Source organism: Abramis brama (assembly GCF_963993115.1).
Source record: "Abramis brama genome assembly, chromosome: 25".
NCBI lineage: Eukaryota > Metazoa > Chordata > Actinopteri > Cypriniformes > Leuciscidae > Abramis > Abramis brama.
The window spans coordinates 4,817,411-4,842,693 of NC_139987.1; the positions used below are offsets into that span (position 1 = coordinate 4,817,411).

Genomic DNA, 25,283 nt, shown 5'->3' on the forward strand with positions numbered 1-25,283 from the left:
TACAGACCCGAAAATGGACAGAACTATTTATATAAAACAATTTGTGGTAAAGTTTACATACAAATCTTCTTACAAATGTTCTTACATTTCTCTTTCTGTTGGTGTTTTTCATGTCTGTTCTTTATGGAAATGTTCTCGAATAGCCCCGTGTGGGTGCACGACAGTGGTAAGTTACATGGAAAACAAACAATAAGACATTACAACGCTCGCAGTCAGTTCTCACTTCACTGTGCTCATTTACATGCCACTTTCTGGAAGCCTACAACCACACAGCCTCTATAGTACTTCCTCTCTTTGTGGGCTTGTGTCGTTTTTTCAGTCAACCGTTGCTTTTAATCAGATATTACTGGCTTTATTTTAATGCAGAGTCTATTTTCTCTACATGTAAGTTACAGTAAGATCCCAATAGTTATTTATTGTTAGTGAAAAAAGTGGCAGATACTATTTGCACCCCAGTGTATTGCAGTACATAATGAAACAGAATACAATAATAGCAACATATTTATTTATTAATGTCATGAATGCTGCCTAACTGGGACATTAGTTGTCCCTATAGTCCACCTCTAAATCCAGTTTCAGTTATAAGTATATTAAAAACCCATTAGGCACTTAATGTGGTTTCACATTATTTTGATGGTCCTTTTAACACATTCTGTTGATTATAAGTAACGTTGCACCTACACGTCTACTAACTCTCATTAGAGTATCAGCAGACTGGTAGGGTTCGGGTTAGTAGAATAAAGTTGACATGTACTTGCAAAGTTTCTAATAGTCAGTATAATGTCTGTTGAAGAGCATCAAAATAAAGAGTTAGCAGATTTTAAGCAGACAGTCTACTAATACTCTAATGAGAGTTAATTTACATGAACTTGCAAAGGTACAGTACATATAGTTAAAATGTCTAAAGTGGATAATCAAACTAAATTATTAGAATTAGAAGTGAATATCTCAGAAACTGTGATAATTATGCAGTGCAAAGAATAGTGTTAAGATATTCAGGGCAGAGCGGCTGATAGGAACCAGCTCTTGATGAGCAACAGAACAAAGGCAGAGTTGTAAATGGGAGGATCATAACATTTTTAAGTGCAGAAGAGAGGAAGTGGACTTGTGCTCACTAGTAACCACTCACTTTAAGCGTGCAAGCCAAGCCTCCATTAGATCATCTCAATGGGTAAGTCCTTTTGTTATTTTAAAAGAAATTCATTGTCATGGTGCATGCAAGGCACTCTGTTAATTGAGGCTTTATAGATTTTGATTTTGCTTTAAAATATTGTGGTTGATCATGGGAATCTGGAGAGGCAACGTAACTTGTGTACTTACCACCGGACAGATGAAAAGGAGAAGGAAATCGTTTGAATTCATATCCTCTAGCAGGGGATTTCTGCTCAATTTTATATTTAGAGGATGTTGTAGAAGGAATACTTTCCTTTCCTAAATGAAACCAAAAATTAGGTATATCATCGTAGTAAGTGCAGTGCCGGTGTTGTAATGACAGCCTACTTTAGTTGAGTCTTTGGTAACACTTTATTTTAATGGTCCCTTTTGAACATTATATTGACTAACTTTGCAACTGCATGTCAACTATCTATTTCTATTATTTATATATATATTATCTAACTACAACTATTAGAGTACAAGTAGACTGTCTGCTTAAAATCTGCTAACTCTTTATTGTGATGATCCTCAGCAGACATTATATTGACTTTAAGTAACTTTGCAACTACATGTCAACTAATTCTATTAACCCTACCAGTCTACTAATACTCTACTAATACTCTACTAATACTCTAATGAGAGTTAGTTGACATGTAGGTGCAACGTTACTTATATAATCAAATATTTCAAAAATAATTATGTGATCATTTAGTGGTTTTGAAATACAGTGGTGGTCAGAATTGATGGCACCCCTGGTAAATAAGATAAAAAATGGCTGTAAAAAATAAATCTGCATTGTTTATCCTTTTGATCTTTCATTCAAAAAATTGGCAAAAATCTAACCTTTCATTGAAGTAAAAGAATTGAAAGTGGGGGGTAAATCACATTATGAAATAAAAGCTTTTCTCCAAAACACACTGGCCATAATTATTGGCTCCCTGTTATTAAATACTTTTTGCAACCTCCTTTTGCCAAGATAACAGATCTGAGTCTTCTTCTATAATGGCTGATGAGTTTGGAGAATAACTGACAAGAGATCAGAGACCATTCCTCCATACAGAATCTCTCCAGATCCTTCAGATTCACAAGTTCATGTTGGTGCTTCTTCTCTTCAGTTCAGCCCACTCATTTTCTATAGGGTTCAGTTTAGGGGACTGGGACGGTCATGGCAGAAGCTTCATTTTTTGCTCAGTTACCCATTTTTGTGTTGATTTTGATGTTTGTTTTGGACCGTTGTCCTGATGGAAGATCCAACCACGGCCCATTATAAGATTTCTAGCAGAGGCTGTCAGGTTTTCATTTTTTTATCTGTTGGTATTTGCTAGAATCCATAATACCATGTATCTGAACAAGAAGTCCAGGACCTCCAGCAAAAAAAACAGGCCCACAACATTAAAGATCCAGCAGTAAATTTAACCGTGGGCATGGGGGACTTTTTATCCCTGTTTGCACCAAAACCATCTGCTGGGTTTGCTGCCAAAAAGCCCCTTTTTTTTTCATCTGACCACAGAATCTGGTCCCTTTTGAAGTTCCAGTCGTGTCTGACTGTGATCTTTGGAGAGTCTTTGGCCAGTCAAACGTTCCTCCTCACCGTACATTAAGACAATATAGACACACGTCCTCTTCCTGGCAGATTCGTAACATCTTTAGTTTATTGGAACTTCTTAATTATTGCCCTGATGATGGAAATGGGGATTTTCAATTATTTAGCTATTTTCTTACAGCCACTCTCTATTTTGTGAAGCTCAACAATCTTTTGCTGCACATCAGAACTATATTCTTTGGTTTTACTCATTGTGATGGATGATTAAAGAAATTTGGCCTTTGTGTTTCCTCATATTTATACTCCTGTGAAACAAGAAGTCATGGCTAGACAATTTCATGTTCCTAGTCACCCTGGTGTGCTAAATAAAGGTAAATATTAATGGGAATATACTTCAGAGATATTTTACTCGTAAAAAAATCTAGGGGTATGAATAATTGTGGCCGACGTGTTTTGGAGAAAAACATTTATTTCATAATGTGATTTACCCCCCAATTTCAATTCTTTTACTTCAATGAAAGGTTAGAATTTTGCGAATGAAAGATCAAAAGGATAAACAATGCAGATTTATTTTTTTACAGCCATTTTTTATCATATTTACCAGGGGTGCCATTAATTCTGTCCACCACTGTATGTACATTGGTTTGAAGATCAGTTAGATTATGTTGGGCGTCATATACTTTATGCAGATATATATTAACTAGAGTTTGAAATTTGTTTTGCTTTTTGACACTGATGGGTCATTTTAAATGTTATGTTTCTATGTGAAAGATTAAATTTAGTATTTTAGTAACTCTATGGTTACACTTTTCAAAATAACTGAAGTACCTGAGTTTTAATTCTCTGTAAAGTCTGATGCAAAAAAAAAAAAAAACAGTTTGTGTTACACATTCTGATCTGTCTTGATCACAGAGTTTATGTAGTTTGGTGTGTATTATATAGGCAACTGTGTTCATGTAATAGGGAAGTAAGAAAACACTTTTTGCAAATACCTGTATTTCTTCAGGAAGCTGACCATATTTGACTAAATGCTGGTGTTCAAAATGTAAATGTAAACTTTTTTCTTTTACAATGAGTTGCTCATGCCTGTGGAAAAAGTTGCCGCCGCGATGTAAGAGGTTGCTTGGGCATTGGCCGTCTGTTCTGGATAATTTCCAGGGCTACTAATGGGTCAAAGAGTTTCTGACCCAAGATTTGATTTGGGCCTTAAATCAGTGTAAGACCAAAGGATTGTATTGCCCATTTTCATGACAATTGTATGTATGATTATTTAGAAAAGTAAAAGCACACATATGAGGTATCATTCATGTAGCAGAAACCTCAAAGGTTACACATCAAAGTTTGGTTTCACTTTATTTTGATGACCCCTTTCACACATTCTGTTGACTATAAGTAACATTGCACCAACATGTCGACTAACTCTCATTAGAGTATTAGTAGAGTATTAGTAGAGTATTAGGCTGGTAGGGTTCAGGTTAGTAGAATAAGTTGACGTAGTTTCCAAGTTACTTATAGTCAGTATAATGTCTGTTGAGGATCGTCACAATAAAGAGTTAGCAGATATTAAGCAGACAGTCTACTAATACTCTAATGAGAGTTAGTTGACATGTAGTTGCAAAGTTACTTATAGTCAACAGAATGTTCAAAAGGGACCATCAAAATAAAGTGTTACCCAAAATTTTGTAATTACACTGTAAAAAGTGAATAGTTGGATCAACTTAAAAAAAAATTACTTCAATTGGTAACACCTAAAGAAATTAAGTTTACTCAACTTAAATTATCACGTTTTTCATGATAAAACGTGATCATTTAAGTTGAGAAAACTTAATTTCTTTAGGTGTTACCAATTGAAGTAATTTTTTTAAGTTGATCCAACTATTCACTTTTTACAGTGTAGGATTAAGGAATGGTTCAATGGTTCATACTAATATTGACACTAGCCTACACTCAACCATGATGAAACTATTAAGTTTCACACAAAATGATCTGTTTTCAGGCTTTGGTAGTTGTATAGGTCATTTAGATACATAAATCAACACAGTGTCCTAGAATTGAGCTTTGAGACATTTCTAGAAATCAACAAACGCTGTTGCAAGTTTGTCAGAGTAGCTGTCTCGACGACGTAATTTCATGTTAAAAGAGGTGGAAAGTCCCTACCAGTGAATTCAAGTCCTGAGAACTTTGGCCAATCAGTTTGTCCATACAGCAACCAGAAGGAAGTGACTTTGTGACACAGAAAAAGCGCACGCCAGTGTGGGCCCTGAGAGGAAATGACTTGCACTGTGCGTGAGCCTGAGATCACAGGCCGTCTTCGCTCTATTGGTCCTGCCTGAACCCTCAACTAACTCATTCAACTTCCGACCGTACGCTAAACATCAACCAGTAAAACATGGTGACAAAAACCAGCCAGTACGAATGGCTCTTTCGATGAAAAAAAATCGTTCCTTCAGTCATTTACAACAGTCGCATGCGAAGATGTGCATCCAGGATTTCTGTAACAAGTAAGTCTGCGGGTCTCTTCACTTCTGTGTCTTTGTCCATTTGAATGTCTGCAACAACACTGATGTACGAAAGAGTATTTTGTTATCAATTTGTTTGAAAAGTGAAAGTAATTCGCACAAGTTTGAGGGTTACTACAGTATTGTGAGCTAGTGCTGTGGTAGACCATGTGTATTAAGAAAGTAAATGGGAACCATTGGTTTATTTTCGTTTTTAAGACAATTGAGAAGGTGGGTGGTTTGTGGTGCTCGACTGAAGTGAATCAGAGTACAGTTCTACCTATGAGTGTTGTTCGCACATAATCTGTAGTTTATCTCCAGTCATGTGGATCTGGTCAAATTTAGGTAGCAGATTTAATGTAAAGTGTTAAATGTTAAATGTGTTTCAAATGTACGTGTTTTTCATTCATAATGATTGCAGGGAAAACCCCTGCTGTACTCAAGGCCACAATATGGATGTTACACTACACCTTTACCACTAAACTCCTACCCCGTGTTCAAGGTGTTCACATGACCTTTTCAGACAGGATACACTTTGCATTCTACACGTTATAATGTGGGGGCACATCCAGCAGACTATGAAATTATGTTCTGACTAACATCTGTGGGCAGATGTTTGAAAAAAACTTCAGTAACACTTTGGAATAATGGTCCTTCATTAATCAGTAACTATGCAGTACTACATTAACACTTCACCTACTACTATTAACTAATATAGAAACAAGCTTGACTAATCAGTAGGTAATATGAAATTTAGGAGATAGTTCCTTAGCAATAATTACTGAATGAGATTGGCATCATTAATAGATATTAACTAACTGACAAATTATAAAGAACATTATGTGTGTCTGAGTCATAATTTTTACTCTGAATATAGTCATAAAATGCATCACTAATTACTCAAGTGTTACCAGGAACTACTAGTGATCTGGACCACTATTTTAAAGTGAAAATGATGTTTTTGGAAGTAGATGGAACTATCTTAGTCCTAAATTCGATATTACAGTACTTACTCATTAGTTAAGCTTGTTTCCATAATAGTTAATAGTAGAAGCTGAAGTGTTAATGTAGTACTGCATAGTTACTTATTAATGACGGATCATTATTCTAAAGCATTACCAAAACTTCATGTGCTGTTGATGGAGGCTGTGCATCATGTTCTGCTTTATTGAAAGCAGGGCTCAAGCTGTATTTTAGGTGAAATGCAGGAAATGAAGGAAGGACGTACGTGCAGAGCAAAAATAATAACTGAAACTGTTGCCCACAGATTATTTTCTTATCTTTGGTTTGTAATATTAACATAATAAGGAAATGATCCTCTCAGTGAGAAAGCTTGTGATAAATCAATTCACAATGTATGCTTTAATGTTAGTTTTTACTTAAAGCGAGTGTAAGTGTATTATTCATGTATAATCAGACTGTAGCAGCAGAAAGTCCATTTTGGCCAAGAAACGCCGGTTTAGGTGCAACATCAACCAGACATCTGGTGTACTTACTGTACTGCTGACATTTCACACCACTAACCTGGAAAATCCTGATTAGCTCATTCTCAGAAGCGCTCATTGGATCGTTGTACCCAATAAATCTGACTTTGCCTACAAATGGTTAACCATACAATATGCAGTCCAGTTTTAACAGGTGTTTTAATGAGCTTTTAGCTGTGCTATTAACATTTAAACCCTTGTTCTAGTTTTTACAGGGCTTTCCAGATTAGACAACCTGACACTGTTAACTATCTATCACAACTTTGCTTGAGTGACACACTTTCATCACTTAGAGTCATAAGTGAAGATATCTGAGCATGTTTGCTAGTTGTTGGCGTCACTAACTGGATGGGTGACATCTTAGATTTAGTATGAAATCAAATTGACTTTCATTTGTCACTTCTATTACTCAAAATTGTATGGTTGCTAGATAAGGTATGTTATCCAGTCAGTTTAAAGGGGTTTTCAGCAGTCAGTCTGGCTTGTTTTGGTTGCGTCGGGTGTTTTTTTTTTTTTTTTGCCCCATTGTGGTGCATTAAAATGGCTTAGTCGTTGGTTATTTCTTACATATTCACCCACACTTTAAGAGCAGGTTAAGTTCTGGTCACTGACTCGTGAATGGAAACATTGTTAAAATGTCACAAGCTGAAAACAATCTTGTGTGGAAAGTCTGACACGCCACTGAGGTATGATATATTATATTGCTTTCAGAGGAAATTGATACTACTCATTTTACATATACACACACCTGGTCTTACTGTAAATAATGTTATCCTAAAGCGGAAAAAAAACACTTTATTGATAATCTTTAATCAAAATGTAATATCTTGCTCTTCCTCTGAAACAGCTTAACTTTTCCTCTGACATCATCGTAACAACGTGGGAGGGGAAAATAGACAAATGTGTTTCAGTGCCCGTTTTCTTGTTCTTGCGGACTGGTTGGCTTGAATCTTCTTTCAAGATCATTAGAGAAGGACACAGTTTTCATTCCTTTCATCCCATTTTTACTTCTTCAGTTCCCACATTTGTAGTCTTTTTCTGAATGATTCAAGTTATTATACAGAGTTTTTTTCTTTTTTTTATCTAAATGTAATAATTTTATCCTCATTCAAATCATTGCGGCCTCTTCTCCAATCATGTGGCTTCATTCTGGCATGAAATGCTTGCTTTTCATGATCCAATCAATTCCCGATGGATAATCAAGATCTGTGCTACATTCTTACCCTCTGAAATTCACATCACATTTAAAAAATAAATGCACTTGTAAACTGTGTTTGACCTCCTATCACTTCATGCTGAGCACATGAGGACACATCCGCAGGATCGGAAAGTTGTTTGAATAAGGCTGAAATCTTCTCCACCCTGCTATTTTGTTGCAGTTCCAAGAGCATGACATTATCACTGTGGTTTTTTGGAGATTTAAGATTAATACTTCATAGCTTAGAGCAACCCATGTGTTTGTTTGCAGTAGCAGGGCATTGCTGGGTCATTCTGAGTAATAGGCTACTTAAAAAAAATTTTTTATTTTTTTTGGAGAAGGAATTTATCACATGGGCATGCATAATGTAAACAACCCATTGCCCATTGCTTGATATTTACTATTTTGTTTCCATTATATTCCAAAGAAAAAAATAACTTTTCAAATTACATATCAAAATAACTTGCTCTGCCTCTGAAAAAACTGTACTTTTCCGCTGACATTATCATAATAATGTGGGTGGGGAAAATAGCCAAATATGTTGATTTACATTTACATTTACATTTACATTTAGTCATTTAGCAGACGCTTTTATCCAAAGCGACTTACAAGTTAGGACTAGATTAAGCGAGTCATCATGAAGGGGCAAAAACAAAAACAACGCAAGAAGTGCTCAAGATACGAAGTTCAGGCATTATTCGGAGTCACATTAGCCCGATAAGTGAGGTTTTAGAGGGAAAGGTGTTTTTTTTTTTTTTTTTTTTTTTTTTTTATGAGGTTAAGTGCTCACGGAATAGATGGGTTTTCAGCTGTCTTTTGAAGGTTGTCAGGGTTGAAGGTTGTTGATGAGAAGAGGTTTGACATTTTTGTCCCTATTAATGTTTGCAAACAAAGACTTGAACATGTTTTAATTTATCATTTTAATTAATTTTGATATTTTTTGGAGCATGCCAAAAATGATAATTTTGTAATTAATAATTCATGACATGAAAACGTCCTACTTATATTTAATCAGTCTAAAAAACTTTTTTTAAATATATGTTTTAGTGTAACAAAGGAAGTGTAGGGAAAATATATGATATTTAAAGTTTTGTTGAAAATGATAATAAATAATTTTTCGAAACCATATGAACATAAATACAAAGATTGCCATAAAGTGTACAAGAATTTTAGATTTTTTAGATTCAAAATATATATTTCTGTTTTGGCGTAGCACAAACACTGCAGGATCAGTAATGCAGCCTTTTTTAATACATTGGCTCAAGAGGATGTTAAAATAGTAATAGTGAGGCTGGCTTATGAAACACCACTAAAAAACTACACACTCATTGCAATTTGTAGGCCTAACAATTTTACGTTTCGCTGATTTGGTGGATAATTTGTATGTTCTTGCACAACCTTCTTAAACACAGTGACATTTAGTTATTTTAATTTCCTTGAAGTGAAGTATGCAAGAAGGTCAAGAGAACTTTGCTGACAGTGCCACACTAAACTTCTACTTAACTCCTAAAAATAGGATCCTCTTGCCACAAGCTCGCTCCTGAACCATAATTCTTTGGTTGGATATTATAATGTCATGATGAGATTCCACTACGCTACCATTAGACTTCTCATTTAGGGCAAAATTGTCCCATGGGATTCTAATCTCGCCACTCCACCCAGTGTTAGATGGACTTTCCTCCGTTCCCATCTATATCTGCTGACTGGCGCTCAGACGTCCCGCGCCGGATAAGCAAATTCCTCTGTGCGCTCGACAGCCCAGAAGGGCTTGAATTTTCCAAAGGAAATGTAGAGTTTCCTGTCCTTTCAGTGTCCCGGCCAGATTCAAGGTTTTTGCTGGAGGTTTGGAAGTTTTGTGGTGGAGACGAGTACGTCCTCAAGCTCTCTGTGATCTCTAGTCTCCTCTGGCGATATGTTCAGCGAGAATCCAGCGGTGCAGAGCATCAGAAGATGCGTCAGCAGAAGGTAAGCGTCGATTGTGGAGTCAGGGAGCAGATTGAGGATCATGGGACAGTGTGGGTGGGTGTTTGGAGAAGTTTGTTTGGAGTTCGGTTCTTAATTGAAGTACAATTATGTGGAGTTTATGATTATGTAGTCATATTCCTAAGAATTCTCTTGATATCACTAATGTTATTTGGAAATTGTGGATCTATAGCTGGAACTTTGTTAGGGTTTCTGTGATAGGTCTCTTTGGACGGCTGTTGTGTTTTTTCATTGTTTATTATTAACGACTGTCTCATCTTCATGTTTTGACTGGGTTTGCTCAATGTGTTTATAAGCATGTCCTTTTAATTTGTTATGTCTGTAATTTGTTATGTCTGTAATTTGTTATGTCTGGTTTCAGTATTATCAGTTTAGATGCCGAAGGTTTTTGTTTATCGCTGACCTATTCTCAACCTTTTTTCCTCCAAGGCCCCCCACAATATTCAAAGGCTTGACTTTTCCAGTTGTTCATGATTTTCTAGATATGTATTATGTAAGGATAAGGGTTTTTAAAAATGCTTTCACTCACAATTCATACCTTATATATTCAGGTTTAGCACTTTGTTTCAAGGAACATTATCTAGTTCCATCAATATATACAGACATACGAAAAACATCTGGTCCAGTATTTTCAAAATTAGTACTTAAGTGTACAGTGATGTATTTTTGTAGGCCAAACCCGTAAGGTCGCATCACCCTGGATCACTCGACAAAAAAAATAAATAATAATAATTCCATTAGCTTTTGTTTTATTGCAGAAAATAAGCTCTATGACCAACAAAAGTTTATAATTCGGACATATTTTGTTCATCGTGATAGTCTTCACAAATGAACACAACTTTCATGAATTTTGAAGTGTAAATAAACAAACTACACCACCTTTGCTAGACTTCAAGTTCGCCATCATTAAGCTTCAGACAGCTCTTTCAGTCTTTCCTTAAAAACATTTGATAACACTTTATTTTAAGGTGATGTAGATACATGTTACTACATGTTCTTACCATAGTAATAACAGTAAATTATCCACAATTACAACTAACTAACCGTAAACCAAACCCTTTTCCTAACCCTAACCGTAACTATATAGTAAGTACATGTAATTCATTTATATTACTCAGTGCTTGAGTAAGTACAATGTAACTACGTCACCTTAAAATAAAGTGTAACCAAACATTTTTCCTCAAGGTTTGAGTTAAAAGAGTTTGCAAGAGCACAGTTATAAACACAATGACATGACTACTGAGTAATGAGTTGTTAGCAACCACATTTTTCAATTTTCAACCACATTTTGTAGAAAAAAACGTGAAAATATATCTGTGTTCACCCCAGACCTCATTTCAGGCATTTAACCAAAAACCCATTCAAATCACCCATTTCTGTGTTAGAAATATAACATTACTTGCGGAGGAACATTGTTTGGGTTTATTACATCAGCTGGGTTTCAGAAGTGCACTGGTGAAAGTGAGGGTTTGAGGTTTAACCATGGCTGCCCGTCAACACCATGTCAGAATGACTCCGATTAACTACAGCAAGATCGCTGATAATAAGTTCCACCAGATGTTTATCTGGAAATATGTCGTCTGAGAGAGTAAGCATATCTTCTTCCATTGTAGTCAGGCCTTCTTTTCTTTAGTTATTTGTAGGTTTACCATAGTGAGTTGGAGTAGGGAAAGAACACAGATTATTTGGCTCAACAATTCTTTCGAATGAAAAATGAAAGGCTTGTAGGCTTACCTTTATGTCGAGATAACCAGCAGTGCAGAGAGATCTTCAGAATAGGCCCACTAACTTGAAAAGTAGAGTTCATTAATGTAGGTTATAAACCTTCAAATTTAAAGGTTTTAATATTTGTGCAGCGTGAAGAGAGATTTGATTTTGATAGTTATTTTTGCCCTGAATAGTGTTTTATACAGATAATATTGTGTTGAATTTCAGCACAGTTGTGATTTGGCCCTAGGCCTGGGGCCGCAGGTGTTTGGCTGGCTGATGGGATGTTGTTAGGTGGTGGTTGTGCAGATGTTTTCACCCCCTGCAGTAGGTGATCATGAAATAAGACACCCCAGCCCTTCCCCATATAGCAAGGTAATTGTCATAGCAAGGTAATTGCCTTCCCCATAGCTAACCAACATGGCCTTTCCTTACTTACAGAAACATGGCTGCTCCAGCAGTCTCCTGGCCCGTTCCCATGAGGGCTATCGGAGCTCAGAATCTGCTCACCATGCCGGGAGGAGTCACCTCGTCTGGGTATCTGCACAAGAAAGGAGGCAGCCAGTTCAGCCTGATGAAATGTGAGTTTTGCAGCTCGCTGGAATCCATCAGCCAATAGACTAAACATCGAACATACATTAACATCTGTTAGAGAAAAGGAAACTCGCCCTCATGTTGTTCCAAACCTGTATGACGCTCTTTCGTCTGTGAAACCCAAAAGAAAAGAATATATATATTTGGAAAGAATATATATATTCCCAATGAAAGTAAATGTTTGTTTGGAGAATATCTTCTTTCCTGTTCTTTATTTCTGAAGAAATAAATTCATGCAGGTTTGGAATGTAAAGTTTTAGGAAATACCCTCAGGAATTATGTCCAGAAGTTCATCCATGCAGAAAAGTAGGACCTACTCATACTGTTTTACACAGCTTTATAGATCAATGTTTAGGCTAATGTTGTAGGTAATACAATGTTTTAACCTAGTAATTTAATAGTGGTTAGGTTTAAACCATGCAGGAGTTAAATAGGCTGCCAAATGCTTTTTCATGTTGACTAACCTGGAATATTCTGTAAAACCTTACAATAAGGCTCAGTTTGTTAAAGGGTCCCTATTATACTTTTTAGAGGGCCTACTTGAGGGTTTAGAGGGTTTACATGATTTAATTTTCAAAGAACGCTTTATGTTTCTCATAATTTACATTGTTGCAGCACCCGTTTTCACTCTGTCTGAAGGTTCTGTTTTAGATGTGGTTTCTTTTAAAACACGCTTTCCGAAAAGCGTATTCTGCTCTGATTAGTCACTCGGCCCCAGTCTGTTGTGATTGGTCAACCGCTTTAGAGCGTGTGTCGGAAATGTAAGAAAGAGGGTGAAAACAGATGTTGCAAACAAAGTCACTGTATGGATTTAAATAGCAAATGCTTAAGAGTCTATGTCTGGATCATTTTTGCAGTGATGATTATGTTTCTAGCATGTTATATGTTTGGCAACAGTTCTTTTAACCCTAATAGATGGAGTGTAGCTTTTCTTTTCTTAAACAACCATGTAGGAAGACACATCATGGCCATATTTCAGGATGACAATGTCAAGATTCATCGGGATCAAACAGTGAAAGAATGGTTGGGAGGAAGCATGAAGAATCATTTTCACACATGAATTCATTCACACTTTAAACTCAGTGAAAGTCTTTGGGATGTGCTGGAGGAGACTTTACAGAGTGCTGGACTCTTAAAAGGTCTGGTCAATAAAAGATCTCGACCAAACATTGATGCACCTCTTGATGGAAACAACATCACAACATTAATGATTCTTCATGCTTCCTCCCAGCCATTCTTTCACAACTTGAGCCTGATGAATCTTGACATTGTCATCCTGGAATATGACCATGATGCGTCTTACATGGTTGTTTAAGAAATGAAAAGCTACACACGCCATCATTTTGGGTTAGAAGAACTGTTGCCAAATATATAAAATGCCAGAAACATAATAATCACAGCAGTAATGATCCAGTCATAGACTCTTAAGCATTTGCCAATTCAAATCCAAACAGAGCCTTTTTTCTTTTCTTTTTTCGTCCGGGCAGTGTAAAAACACTTTTTTGCTTTTCATTTATGTGCTGAAGAGAAACATATTGATTGTCTGCCAATTCCACAGGGCCGCTTCGCTTCATTATAATCCACAAAGGCTGCCTCTACTATTTCAAGAGCAGTACTTCTCCCTCACCGCAAGGAGCTTTCTCCCTCAATGGCTACAACAGGTTGGTTATTCTGCTAATTTTCCATTGGTTATTTCCACCAGCTCGCATCGTATTTCCCTTACAACCCTGCATTTGCTCACGTGAAGCTCCGCTGCATCTGTGGTCATTCAGCCAGAGAAAGTTTCAGAAGCCCACCTCTGTGCTAAGTTTCGCAGTCTGTGAGTTAAGTTAACCGGTGGCCATCTCGACAAGATCGCAGGCCACATCCTGTCCACAGCTGTGCGCTCCTCACGCAGACTTTTTTAGGTGCAAGAGTTTCGATTCTGCACCGGATTGGCCTTCATATGTGTTTCCTGTGCATGTGAATGCAGCGTTCACGTGTGTGTTGTATGTTCTGTTTAATACCATTTGTTCCGTGATGTTAATGTGATGGAAAGGGCGTTGAATTCTGCAGTAGTTCCTCTTAAGCAGGTTGACTGTGCCATATGGTGAACATGTAATTATTGTGTGGCTGAGCTTGGGTAAAAATAGCCCTCTGAATTAATACAGCAGAGCACAGGGAGTGTTCGCGGATGAGCAAGACCTAGAAGAACACTTTATTTTACAGTACATTTACAGTGTACTTAAATACTGAGTAATTTAATGAGTTAAGGTTAGCTTCAGGGTCATTAGTTATTACCCAGTTTGTGTCATTACTACAATAAGTACGTAGTATGTACATGCTACATTGAATATGTACATTGACTGTAAAATAAAGTGCTACCATAATAATAACATTATATTTATTATGGAATATGCTTTAAAAGAATATTCTTAATTGTGAACTGAATGTGATGTTTTCGGACACTTAACTGCATGTTCATTGCAATTCTGGACCCTTTAGCCATGTATCTGACACTGAGGATACAGTAAAACCATATAATCCTGATTGAAAGCACCACTAATAATCAGCAATCAAAAGGTTAAAACGTGTTGTGTGTTGTTTTAGTTTTTTATGACACTTTGCATACACGGAAACACTTGAGTTCAAAAGTTTAAAGTTTTTTTTGTTGTTGTTGTTTTTGAAAGAAGTCTCTTCTGCTCATCAAGACTGCATCACTCATTTGATCAAAAATACAGTGAAACTGTAATATTGTGAAATATTGTTACAATTTAAAATAACTGTTTTCTATGTGAATATATGTTAAAATGTAATTTAATCCTGTGATCAGAGCTGAATATTCAGCATCATTACTCCAGTCTTCAGTGTCACATGATCCTTCAAAAATCATTCTAATATGAGGATTTGATGCTCAAGAAACATTTGTTATTATCAATGTTTAAATCAATTGTGCTGCTGCTTAATGTGTCTGTGGAAACTGTGATTCTTTGATAGACAGAAAGTCAAAAAACAATTGAATTATTAAATCTTGAAATCTTTTGCAACATTATAAATGTCTTTACTGATCAATTTAAAAGTGTTATGATAAAAAAAAAAAATCTTACAGACCACTTTTTAACAGTAGTGTACATTTAAATTAAAAACAAAATTGATTTATTCTTATCCATCACCATGAGTTTATCTTCCCAACACTGCTTTCTGTGCTCGTCAGAGTTCTGCGGGCAGCAGAGGAGACGACATCCAGCAACGTGTTCCCCTTCAAGATCGTCCACTTCAGTAAGAGACACCGGACATGGTATTTCTCAGCAGCGAGTGAGGATGAGAGAAGGGTGAGATCACATCAGACAGCACTGCGCAACCTTGAACATGTGTTTGTTTCTTTGATCAGTTCCAATGAAACTTAAATGTGTATTTTTCACTTCTGACAGAAATGGATGAGGAACTTAAGAAAAGAAATCAACCATTATAATGATAAAAGAGACGTGCCGCTTCCAAGGTAAAACTCTGCTCACATTAAACGAACACCATTGAAAAGCTCAGTCACATTTCACGCATGACGCTTACACAACATTTTTCACCCCCTCGTTTGTACCTTCGTTTTCTTAGAGTTTTTTCGTCACATGTCAGCCGTCACCTCTTCCTCTTTCTTTCAATCACAGCACGTCTGTGTAATACGTCTGTGTCACTTTTCTCATGAATTTCTTGTGTGTTTTGATAGTGATGACTTGGATTCTGAGAGCATATATGGGCATTTAGAGGAACCGCTGGAGATCAGTCCTGTTGAAGAGGACTTTGAAGCAGGTATGAGAGACACGCAGGGCTTCAAAATCACTACGCTTTTATACGGACCTATTATACACTGCCCAGCCAAAAAAGAAAATAGTCCAAAAGTTTGGATTTAAATTGGCAAATGCTTAAGAGTCTATGATTGGATTATTATTGCAGTGATTATTATGTTTCTAACATATGTTTGGCAACAGTTCTTCTAACCCTAATAGATGGAGTGTGTAGCTTTTCACCATGTTCATCATGGCTATATTCCAGGATGACAATGTCAAGATTTATCGGGATCAAACAGTGAAAGAATGGCTGGGAGGAAGCATGAAGAATCATTTTCACACGTGAATTCATTCACACTTTAAACTCAGTGAAAGTCTTTGGGATGTGCTGGAGGAGACTTTACAGAGTGCTGGACTCTTGCATTGTCAATACAAGATCTCGACCAAACATTGATGCACCTCTTGATGGAAACAACATCACAACATTAATTTCACAACATTAATGATTCTTCATGCTTCCTCCCAGCCATTCTTTCACAACTTGAGCCTGATGAATCTTGACATTGTCATCCTGGAATATGACCATGATGCGTCTTCCTACATGGTTGTATTTATCGTGTGGTAACACTTTATATTACAGTTACAGTTGTTAAACTTTACATGTAGTTACTATAGTAATTAGTGTTAATTGTGATTAATTCATTAATTACAATTACCCTAATCCTACCCTTACCCTATAGTAAATACATGTAGTTAATTATTATTACTCAGTACTTAAATGTATAATTACACAGTAACACAGACACCTTAAATTGAAGCGCAATGTTTAAATAAAATAATTAATTAACACTTTTTTTCTCTTAATTTTAAAAATATTGAATAGTAGTATTTCATAGTTTCATTTCACTTAATCATATAGCAAATTATAGGTCTACAAAAATTTGTTTATTTAGAAATATAAAAATTTGGTAACATGCACTTTACAATAAGGTTCATGTGAATGAACTAAATTAACATAAATGTACAATGAACAATATTTTCACAGCACTTAATACTCTTTACCTCAAAGGGTTCTGTCAGGCACTTCAAACGGATTTAATTCATTCATTTTTTTAAGGAAATTTTATGAATTAAGCAGCGCGTAACAAACTTCTCTAGAAAAAAATGTATCCTTATATAGAAGCTGTTTGGCATAAAATTGAGTCAAGAACCCTAGAGTTCTATATAGAACCTTTTTTCAATATTTATATCATTAGAAATTTTTACAAAGAAAAGTATATCTGTTACCATTAGTTAATGCACTGTGAAGTAACCGTGCATGAACAAACAATGAAGACCTATATTTCTATTAACTTACATTAACAAAGATTAACAAATGCTGTAAAAAGTATTTTTACTTTAAATCTGTATAAATGTAATTTTTTAAATTATATAAAATTGTATATGATACACATTCAATTTAAAAATATTTTATTTCATTTAACAATGTATTAACAAATAATCTTTTTACACAAATATTTGTAGTCTGTAAATAAAATTGCATAAAAATAAATACAAATTTAAAAATCATGCATGAGAAATTTCATTTCATTTAAAACTAGCATTGCATTCTCATCTATTTATGACATGGTCTCTAATTTTTTCTCATTTCTCATATAATTTTTCATGTGTTTGTCATACCACGTGACTGATTTGGCGAACAAATGTTTTTGAATTGAAGCATTTTTAAACTTTTTTTTTATTACATATTAAAAGCAAATTCTAAGAAATAATAATAAAAGTTTAGGTTCAACAACTTAAAATAATTTTAATTTTGAAATAAAAAAACATGCTCATTACAGAAGAGGTATATTCAAATTCAATTCAATTTAATTTCATTTCATTTTAGATTACATGACACAAGATGAAGACAGCGATGGAGAGGACGGGTCTCCAACATCAGCAGGTACAGATGCTTGATTCTTTCTCATTTCTCGGCATATTTAGCGATTCCACTGTGGTTGCATTCAGATTGTCTGAGAAGATCTACCTTAGACAAAACCCACTGAGTGGAATAACTGTTTGATGTTTTCTTTTCCAGGTCGACCCACGGTCCCACCCCCACCGTACCCACCACCCCCTGTTCCCTTTCAGCCGTCTAGAGAAATCCATCACACGAAAGGACCTCCACCTCCACTCCCCCCTCCATTCAAAAAGCCTTTGTGTTCATCCAAAGGTCCTCCTCCACCCCTCCCGTACGCCCCACATCTAGAGAAACCAGACTCGCACCAGTCCGCCAGAAGCCCCGTTGGTCCCATGCCTCCTTTACCCCCACCAAACAGCATGAAGACCATATCAGGCCCGTTCTCCACAATGCCCGCTTGCGAGAAGAAGCCGAACGCATTTCTCATTGGGAATACGCCAGCTACTTTACCCATCATTGAGAACTTGCAGAAGGTGATTCTGAACAGTGGAAACCAGCACCTGACAGTGAAGCCCACACCTCACCGTCCCGTCTCGCCTCACCTGTCCTCCGCTGCTCATAACAGGAGCATGGGACAGATCCCCAAACCTCCCTTACCAACCAAACCCAAGCCCAGCAGACCCTCCTTCCAGTAAGTGTCTTACGCTCACACGCACACTCTGTGTTTTGTTGAGATGAAGCGCACACACTCTCACGTGTCTAAATACATTTGTGTTCATGCACAGTCCAGTTATAAAACAAGAACGACAACCGCATTCTGTAACTTAGTTTATTTAACCACATGTGTGAGAGTTTAGACCACATAACATGTGAGAGCACGAAAGCAGCAGGAGTGGCGCAAAATACCTCAACATTTAGAATAAAAATCAGCAACACTTTACAATTAGGTCTCATTTGTTAAGATTAAATAATGCATTTACTAACATGAAACAATGAGCTAAATATTTTTACAGCATTAATTAAACTTGAATGTTTATGTTAGTTCACAGTACATGTTAACAGATTCAACATTTGATTTGGTCTTAAATGTTAATATTAATAAATGTTATTCATTGTTGTCTTTTGATGTTAACTAATGTAGTTTACTAATGTTTACAAATGAAACCTTATTGTAAAGTGTTATCAAGGGTCCATGCTAGAAAAAAAAAAAACATTTTAAAAAACAACACTTTTACTCTTTGTATTATTATATTCATGTTGGTTTTCAAATGGTTTTAAAAAACTTTTTTAGAATTGTCAAGAAATGTAATGAATCTAAATATGTCATACGGTTTAAGCGTCAAAAAATAAAAATGAATCATATATTTTCTTTACACCTTGAATACATGTGAGTTTACACACCTTAATCATTATTATAAATATTTTTAATAAGCTGAATATTGAAGAAATATTTTATCTGTTGCAAACTTTTTGCAAAGAAAAATTCATAAACAATACGTTTTTGGAAATTCACAGCACATGATATTTTGAAACCAGAACTAACATTTCCTTCTCATTTATGTGATACGATCTCTCATTTTTTTCTTCCATATCTCTGCGTTTTGGTCGTACCACATGACTCTGATTTGGTGAACAAAAGTTTTTGATGTGAAGCATTGTTTGTTTGTTTGTTTGTTTATAAAATGTCATTTATTTATTGAATATTAAATGTATTTTTTCTAAGAAATAATAATAATAGATCAACTACTTAAAATAATGTTCATTTTTAAATGAAAGACATGCTCATTACTGAAGAGGTGTATTCAAGTGACTGTATGTCTGAATAGCATTTTTAGTTTTTCAGAATTTTAACAAAATTAAGAAAAAATGTAAGAAAATTAACAAAATAAAATACCAAAAAAAGCGTTATGCCACTGACCTTAGTATATTTTCTGTCACTATGATTACAGGCGTTACTTGTGAGATAGAGAGCATGATTTCTGTCACACCTTAAAGCTTTCCTTCCCACACACTGAATATCTGTGAACACCACCTAAATGCCCATTGTGTTTCTCCAAGATTATGACATGCAATATCTGTTCATTATGGCTTTTAGCTTGTTTTAAATTATACACATACACACACACACACACATATATATATATATATATATACACACACACATATACACTCTCTTGCACACACACACACACATACACACATACATATACTATATATACACACACACACACACATATAACCTGTGTATAACCTAAGAACTTTCACGTATGTCTGGTAATATTTAGACTTAGGGAGGTTATTTATACATATTGTCTGTGCCTTTCTCCTTAGAAGAGAATCGCCGGATGGACAAAGTTTTCGTTCTTCTATTGAAGAGAATCCTTTAAAAAAACGAGTGCCGAGCAGAATTAACGAAGACTCGGACGATGATGACTATGAAAATGTAAGTTTACCTCAACTGATAATGTGGACACATTATCCATTCTGTTTTTGATAAAGTGCATTTTTAATAAAAGACAATGTGAAGCAAAATGTGTTGATGGTGCATCTGAGGTCTGGAAGTCTCAGCATGAGCTAATTCTTGTAAATATGCGGTTTCTGCTTCAGAGTTTCATCATTTTTAGGAGTGGTGTTCAGAATCTCTAAAGCATTCCTCTGTCTATATGTCTGTCTGTCTGTCTGTATATCTGTCTGTCTGTATATATATCTATATGTCTGTCTGTCTGTCTGTATATATATCTATATGTCTGTCTGTCCGTCTGTCTGTCTGTATATCTAAGTATTAATTTTAATTCAATTCAAAATTGCTTTCAAAATCAAAATCAAATTATTAAATTAAATTAAATTAAATTAAATTAATTTATCTATCTATCTATCTGTCTGTCTGTCTGTCTGTCTGTCTATATGTCTGTCTGTCTGTCTGTCTATATCTATCTATCTATCTATCTATCTATCTATAGAGTCTGTGAGTCACTTCCTCAATGACACGCTGAACCAAAATAGATTGTGTGGGATTTGACTTAATTTCTCAAACTCTCTGTTCTGTTTTGCTGTTGCAACATTTACCAAGATAAGTTATTTTTTAAAATTGGAAGGGTATCTTACCTTTGACCTCCTTTTCTCGTAACAATAATAATAATTTATTCACATGTTTTTCTCATCAGGTGCAGCTGCCTCCCTCTGTCTTCGTGGACACGTTGGAAACCTGTAATGTTGAAAGGTAAATGAAATATTTGTGTGTATAGTTAGTTTTCTGTCTTGCTGCCCTCTAGTGGAAATGAATTGTAATTGTACTGTAAACTGAACCAGTATCAGTACTCTCTCTTTAGAGTTTAGACTGTTCTCGCCTGCTTTTACTCGAGGACCCAGACCTTACATGTGGTGACCCACCAGTTGAGAACCACTGATCTAGTCCATGCATCACTTTGTTTGACTACATTCTTAATTGTGTCTTTACTTACTGATTACAGAATATTTAAGGAGACGTACAACCTCCCACAGAACGGTCTGTACTGCATCCGAAAATCAGGAACAGGGAAAACATCACAGGTACTGTCAACATAATATGCATAATACACATAGACTGGCAAATATATATATATATATATATATATATATATATATATATATATATATATATACAGTGTCTGTTTTTAAAATTATTAAAAATAATAAAGTATATTTTCCTAAAAAAAAATTTTTTTTAAATCTAAGTTATCGGTGCTTGCACTTTTTTCCTATTTGACACAGGTGCTGGTTGTTTGGGACAGCGGTATCAACAAAGCCAGAAATTACAGGCTCTTTGAAGAGGTTAGTATTTGTTCAAGAACTCTAAATCTACAATACATGTACTGTATGCTCTTATAATATTATCATGCTGAAAGTTGTTTACCAAGACAAGATTTGCTATTACCAAGGGAGTATTTTAAATTTGGCACATAACTTGACCCACACTATTTGGCATCAGGTTTTTGCCCATAAAATGGTAAAGACCATAGAGACCATATAATAGAGATCAGTAATTTAACATCTAGCAACCACTCAGGACCAATCACAACCAATCACAACAGACTGAACGATCTGACCAATCAGAGCAGAGAAGACCAATCACAACAGACTGGGCCATCTGACCAATCAGAGCAGAGAAAACCAATCACAACAGACTGGGCCATCTGACCAATCAGAGCAGAGAAGACCAATCACAACAGACTGAGCGATCTGACCAATCAGAGCAGAGTAGACCATTTCAGACACTGTGAGAAGAGAAATTATGCTGCAATCTGCAATCCAAAACAAAATTAGGAACTTCTAAAATAATAATAGTAATAGAACTGTTCTATGCTGTCCTATCATGGGATGCCAATGCTACTGAATGTTAAGGAAATGCCACTGTCGCACCATATTTCTGGGTAATTCACCAAAAAATGTCCCTTTTATATTTACAGGAGCACAGGGTTTACCTGGAGACAGATCTGACATTCCCCACTTTATCTGCCCTGGTTGAACATTACCACAATCACCCACTGCCCAGCAGCAACAACTCTCTGCCCAACTACTCCCTGTGCTTACATATACCATACGGCTACATCCCACCCAGGTGACCTCGGCCTCCTCTCCTGTGCTGAAACACCTACATGTGCCCGCTCTGTGTGTGAACATGTGCCCTGGACCGGCCCACGGCAGACAGCTCCCTCTACTGGCTGGAGTCACCATCACACTCTCATGAGGATGTGTGGCCAGTCTTACTCTGAATATCATACGGATTATAAATGAGTGCTAATGAACTGTTAATTTAAGTCCAGTGAGTCCACATGGACACATTGTTAGTAAGTCTAATATGGATTTTCAGGGAACCTCCAGTTTTAGTTTGAGTTCCAGTGAATTAAACAGTATTGAATAGCAAATGTGTACGTTAGTGCACAAATGCTAGTATAATGCAGCTTATTCTGGCTAAGAGTCGCTCAATTAGAAAGCAAGAGTCACCTGACTGACATGTGATGTGATTAATCACAGATTGCATTGGTTATATGTGGCATTTGGGGGAGGAGTTTTCTGAGATACAGTAAAATATCTTTCAAAGATTTGAAGCCAGTAACCGAGCAAACTTGTCAAGAACATGCCCAGATCATTCATGGATGGATGGATGGATGGATGGATGGATGGATGGATGGATGGATGGATGGATGGATGGATGGATGGATGGATGGATAGATAGATAGATAGATAGATAGATAGATAGATAGATAGATAGATAGATAGATAGATAGATAGATAGATAGATAGATAGATAGATAGATAGATAGATAGATAGATAGATAGATTCACATGGTTGTTTTTAATTCCAACATGAAAAAAGCCTGAATGTTCTTGCAATATTTCATCTGTTACTTTATTGTATAAATGTTGTATTATATTGTACATTATATAAGTCATTTAATAACTGGATGTTATTGTTATGTTTATACTATAACACTGTACACAGCTGTAAAGTGGATTATTGAAAATAAAGTAGTTTAGCACTGGAAAAGGCCTGTTTTATTTACAAATGTAGGCCTAAATGAAATCATAAGAATAGGAATGACACAATATTTTTTTTCTCACATAATAAAATCATTTTACATTTGTTAAGTTGCATGATTTCAGAAATGACAAAACTGGACCTGTGGCAGATCTACCGCTCGAAAATGACGTCAGAATTCAAAATGGCCCCATATATGCTAATCTGTTACATCATTTATGTGAAACCTAACTGAGCAATGCATTAAAGGCTTCATAAAAGCTTATTTTACAAATTACATGAGTATTTCAGTGTCCCAAGCTAATATGTTTCCCGTACTATTTTAAATAGTTAAAATAATAGTTAAAAAGTTTAAATCTGTAAAAAACTACTTTCAATTTTTATTCATTCTAGTCTTAGATTTACATTCAGAAAGCCATGTTGGATTCAAACATGATTAAGGCAGAGATTTAATATGCAACAGAGTGACTAAATTAAAGAGAGGCTGCTAAATAAATTATTATAATGGATGATGATTAAAATTTAGCATGATTTTTTTTCTTAAGCAAAGAAAAACTGAGCTGTAATAGCAGGACGACCTGCAAAGAGCCTTAATGTGATGCCACGACATTTCTTGAGCATCAAATCATCATATCAGAATGATTTCTGAAGGATCATGTGACACTGAAGACTGCAGTAATGATGCTGAAAATTCAGCTTTGATCACAGGAATAAACTACATTTTAACATATATCCATATCGAAACCAGTTATTTTAAAATGTAATAATATTTCACAATATTACAGTTTCATGTATTTTTACTGTTAATTTTACCACAGCTTCCCTGCATCCCCTAGCATGCACAACTTATCAAGTTATCACCTCATAAGATAAACAGGATATTGTTGGAATATTCTTCAAAGCTTTAATCAGATGTGAGGAGGCGAAGATGTATCGAGAGCAAATGAGAAGAGAAGACTTGAGCTGTCAGGACTGGTGATTAATGAACAGAGTAAATATAGTGCTTGCTCACTGATCTGTCTGGATTCTGCTGACAACATTGATCTCCTCTGAATAAAGGATCAATATGCATGAAAGGTTCCAGCGTATGTTCTGATCTGCTCCTGTTCATGTAATCCTGTTTTTAGAAAGGGATCTTTGATCACTACTCTTCTCCTCAGATGTTTGATACACTGTCCCTGATGTCTTTTCAAAGTGACCATATCCAGTAGAATCAAATGTAGGCTAGCAGGATATTTTATATTGCATAAGTACTTTTGAAGAATTCATAACGATTTGGGTGGAATGATCCAAAATTCCAACTGATCTGTCAAAATTTGTCAAAGGAAAAAAGGATTATGCAAAAGATAATTGTCAAAAAGACTGCATTAAAGGGGTGGTTGATTATGATTTCACTTTTCTAACTTTAGTTAGTGTGTAATGTTGACTACAACAAAGGCTGGTAGGGACTACACGAGCTTCCTCCCGGCTTAGTGACATCATGAACCCTAAAATTTACATAAACCCCGCCCCCAGAACATGATTTATAGATTATTCTATATGTTGTCACTTCTTCTTGAGTCTCTCCATCATTGTCTGACTCTGGTTTGAACATTAAAGGCTAAAAGTTTTTGAAATTTTCAGTGCATGTCTGTGTCTGTGTGAGGTAAAATGACACAAGCTGTTGAAGCTCCGCCCTCTGTGCGTTTTTGCATTTAAAGGAACAGACACTAAACGGTGCGTTTTTGCTCACCCTCAAAAAGTTACAACTTTAACATGTTATATAAAAATATCTGTGGGGAATTTTGAGCTAAAACTTCACATACACACTCTGGGGACATCAAAGACTTATTTTACATCTTGTGAAAAGGGCATTATACCACCCCTTTAAATAAATATTTTATTAGATTTCCAGTCAACACAGTTTATTCTATATTATTTTCTTACATTCTTATATAAA

The 25,283-nt window shown here is 35.7% G+C and overlaps 2 protein-coding genes across 6 annotated transcripts in view; one reads left to right on the forward strand and one right to left on the reverse strand.

Moving 5' to 3' along the window:
• The window catches only part of spp1 (secreted phosphoprotein 1), a 43,504-nt gene extending 42,691 nt beyond the window's left edge, over positions 1-813 (reverse strand). The window contains exon 1 of the mRNA XM_084104821.1: positions 86-813. The gene's annotated coding sequence lies outside the window, so the exon portion shown is untranslated. The remainder of the gene's footprint in view (positions 1-85) is intronic.
• Positions 814-1,012: 199 nt separating this feature from the next.
• sh3bp2 (SH3-domain binding protein 2) lies at positions 1,013-23,449 on the forward strand. Of its 5 annotated transcripts, none has more exons than XM_084104819.1 (13): positions 1,013-1,171; positions 12,010-12,149; positions 13,721-13,823; positions 15,356-15,473; positions 15,573-15,640; positions 15,863-15,945; positions 17,812-17,868; positions 18,004-18,517; positions 20,158-20,269; positions 20,991-21,046; positions 21,297-21,375; positions 21,577-21,636; positions 22,272-23,449. In XM_084104819.1, exons 2-13 carry the CDS (start codon positions 12,014-12,016, stop codon positions 22,425-22,427), a joined length of 1,542 nt encoding a protein of 513 aa, XP_083960945.1. In that variant the 5' UTR covers positions 1,013-1,171; positions 12,010-12,013; the 3' UTR covers positions 22,428-23,449. The 5 variants fall into 5 exon arrangements, with proteins under 5 accessions (XP_083960945.1, XP_083960946.1, XP_083960942.1 ...); XM_084104820.1 differs by having other exon boundaries at positions 20,161-20,269; XM_084104816.1 differs by lacking the exon at positions 1,013-1,171 and adding an exon at positions 4,843-5,199 and having other exon boundaries at positions 20,161-20,269.
• The last annotated feature ends 1,834 nt before the right edge of the window (positions 23,450-25,283 follow it).

Excerpts from the sequence above, each read along its gene's own strand:
- sh3bp2 (XM_084104818.1), top strand. The coding sequence starts at position 5,114 with ATGGCTCTTTCGATGAAAAAAAATCGTTCCTTCAGTCATTTACAACAG. Across the intron at positions 12,150-13,720 it reads CCAGTTCAGCCTGATGAAAT|GGCCGCTTCGCTTCATTATA; the intron begins GTGAGTTTTGCA and ends CCAATTCCACAG. Across the intron at positions 13,824-15,355 it reads TCCCTCAATGGCTACAACAG|AGTTCTGCGGGCAGCAGAGG; the intron begins GTTGGTTATTCT and ends TGTGCTCGTCAG.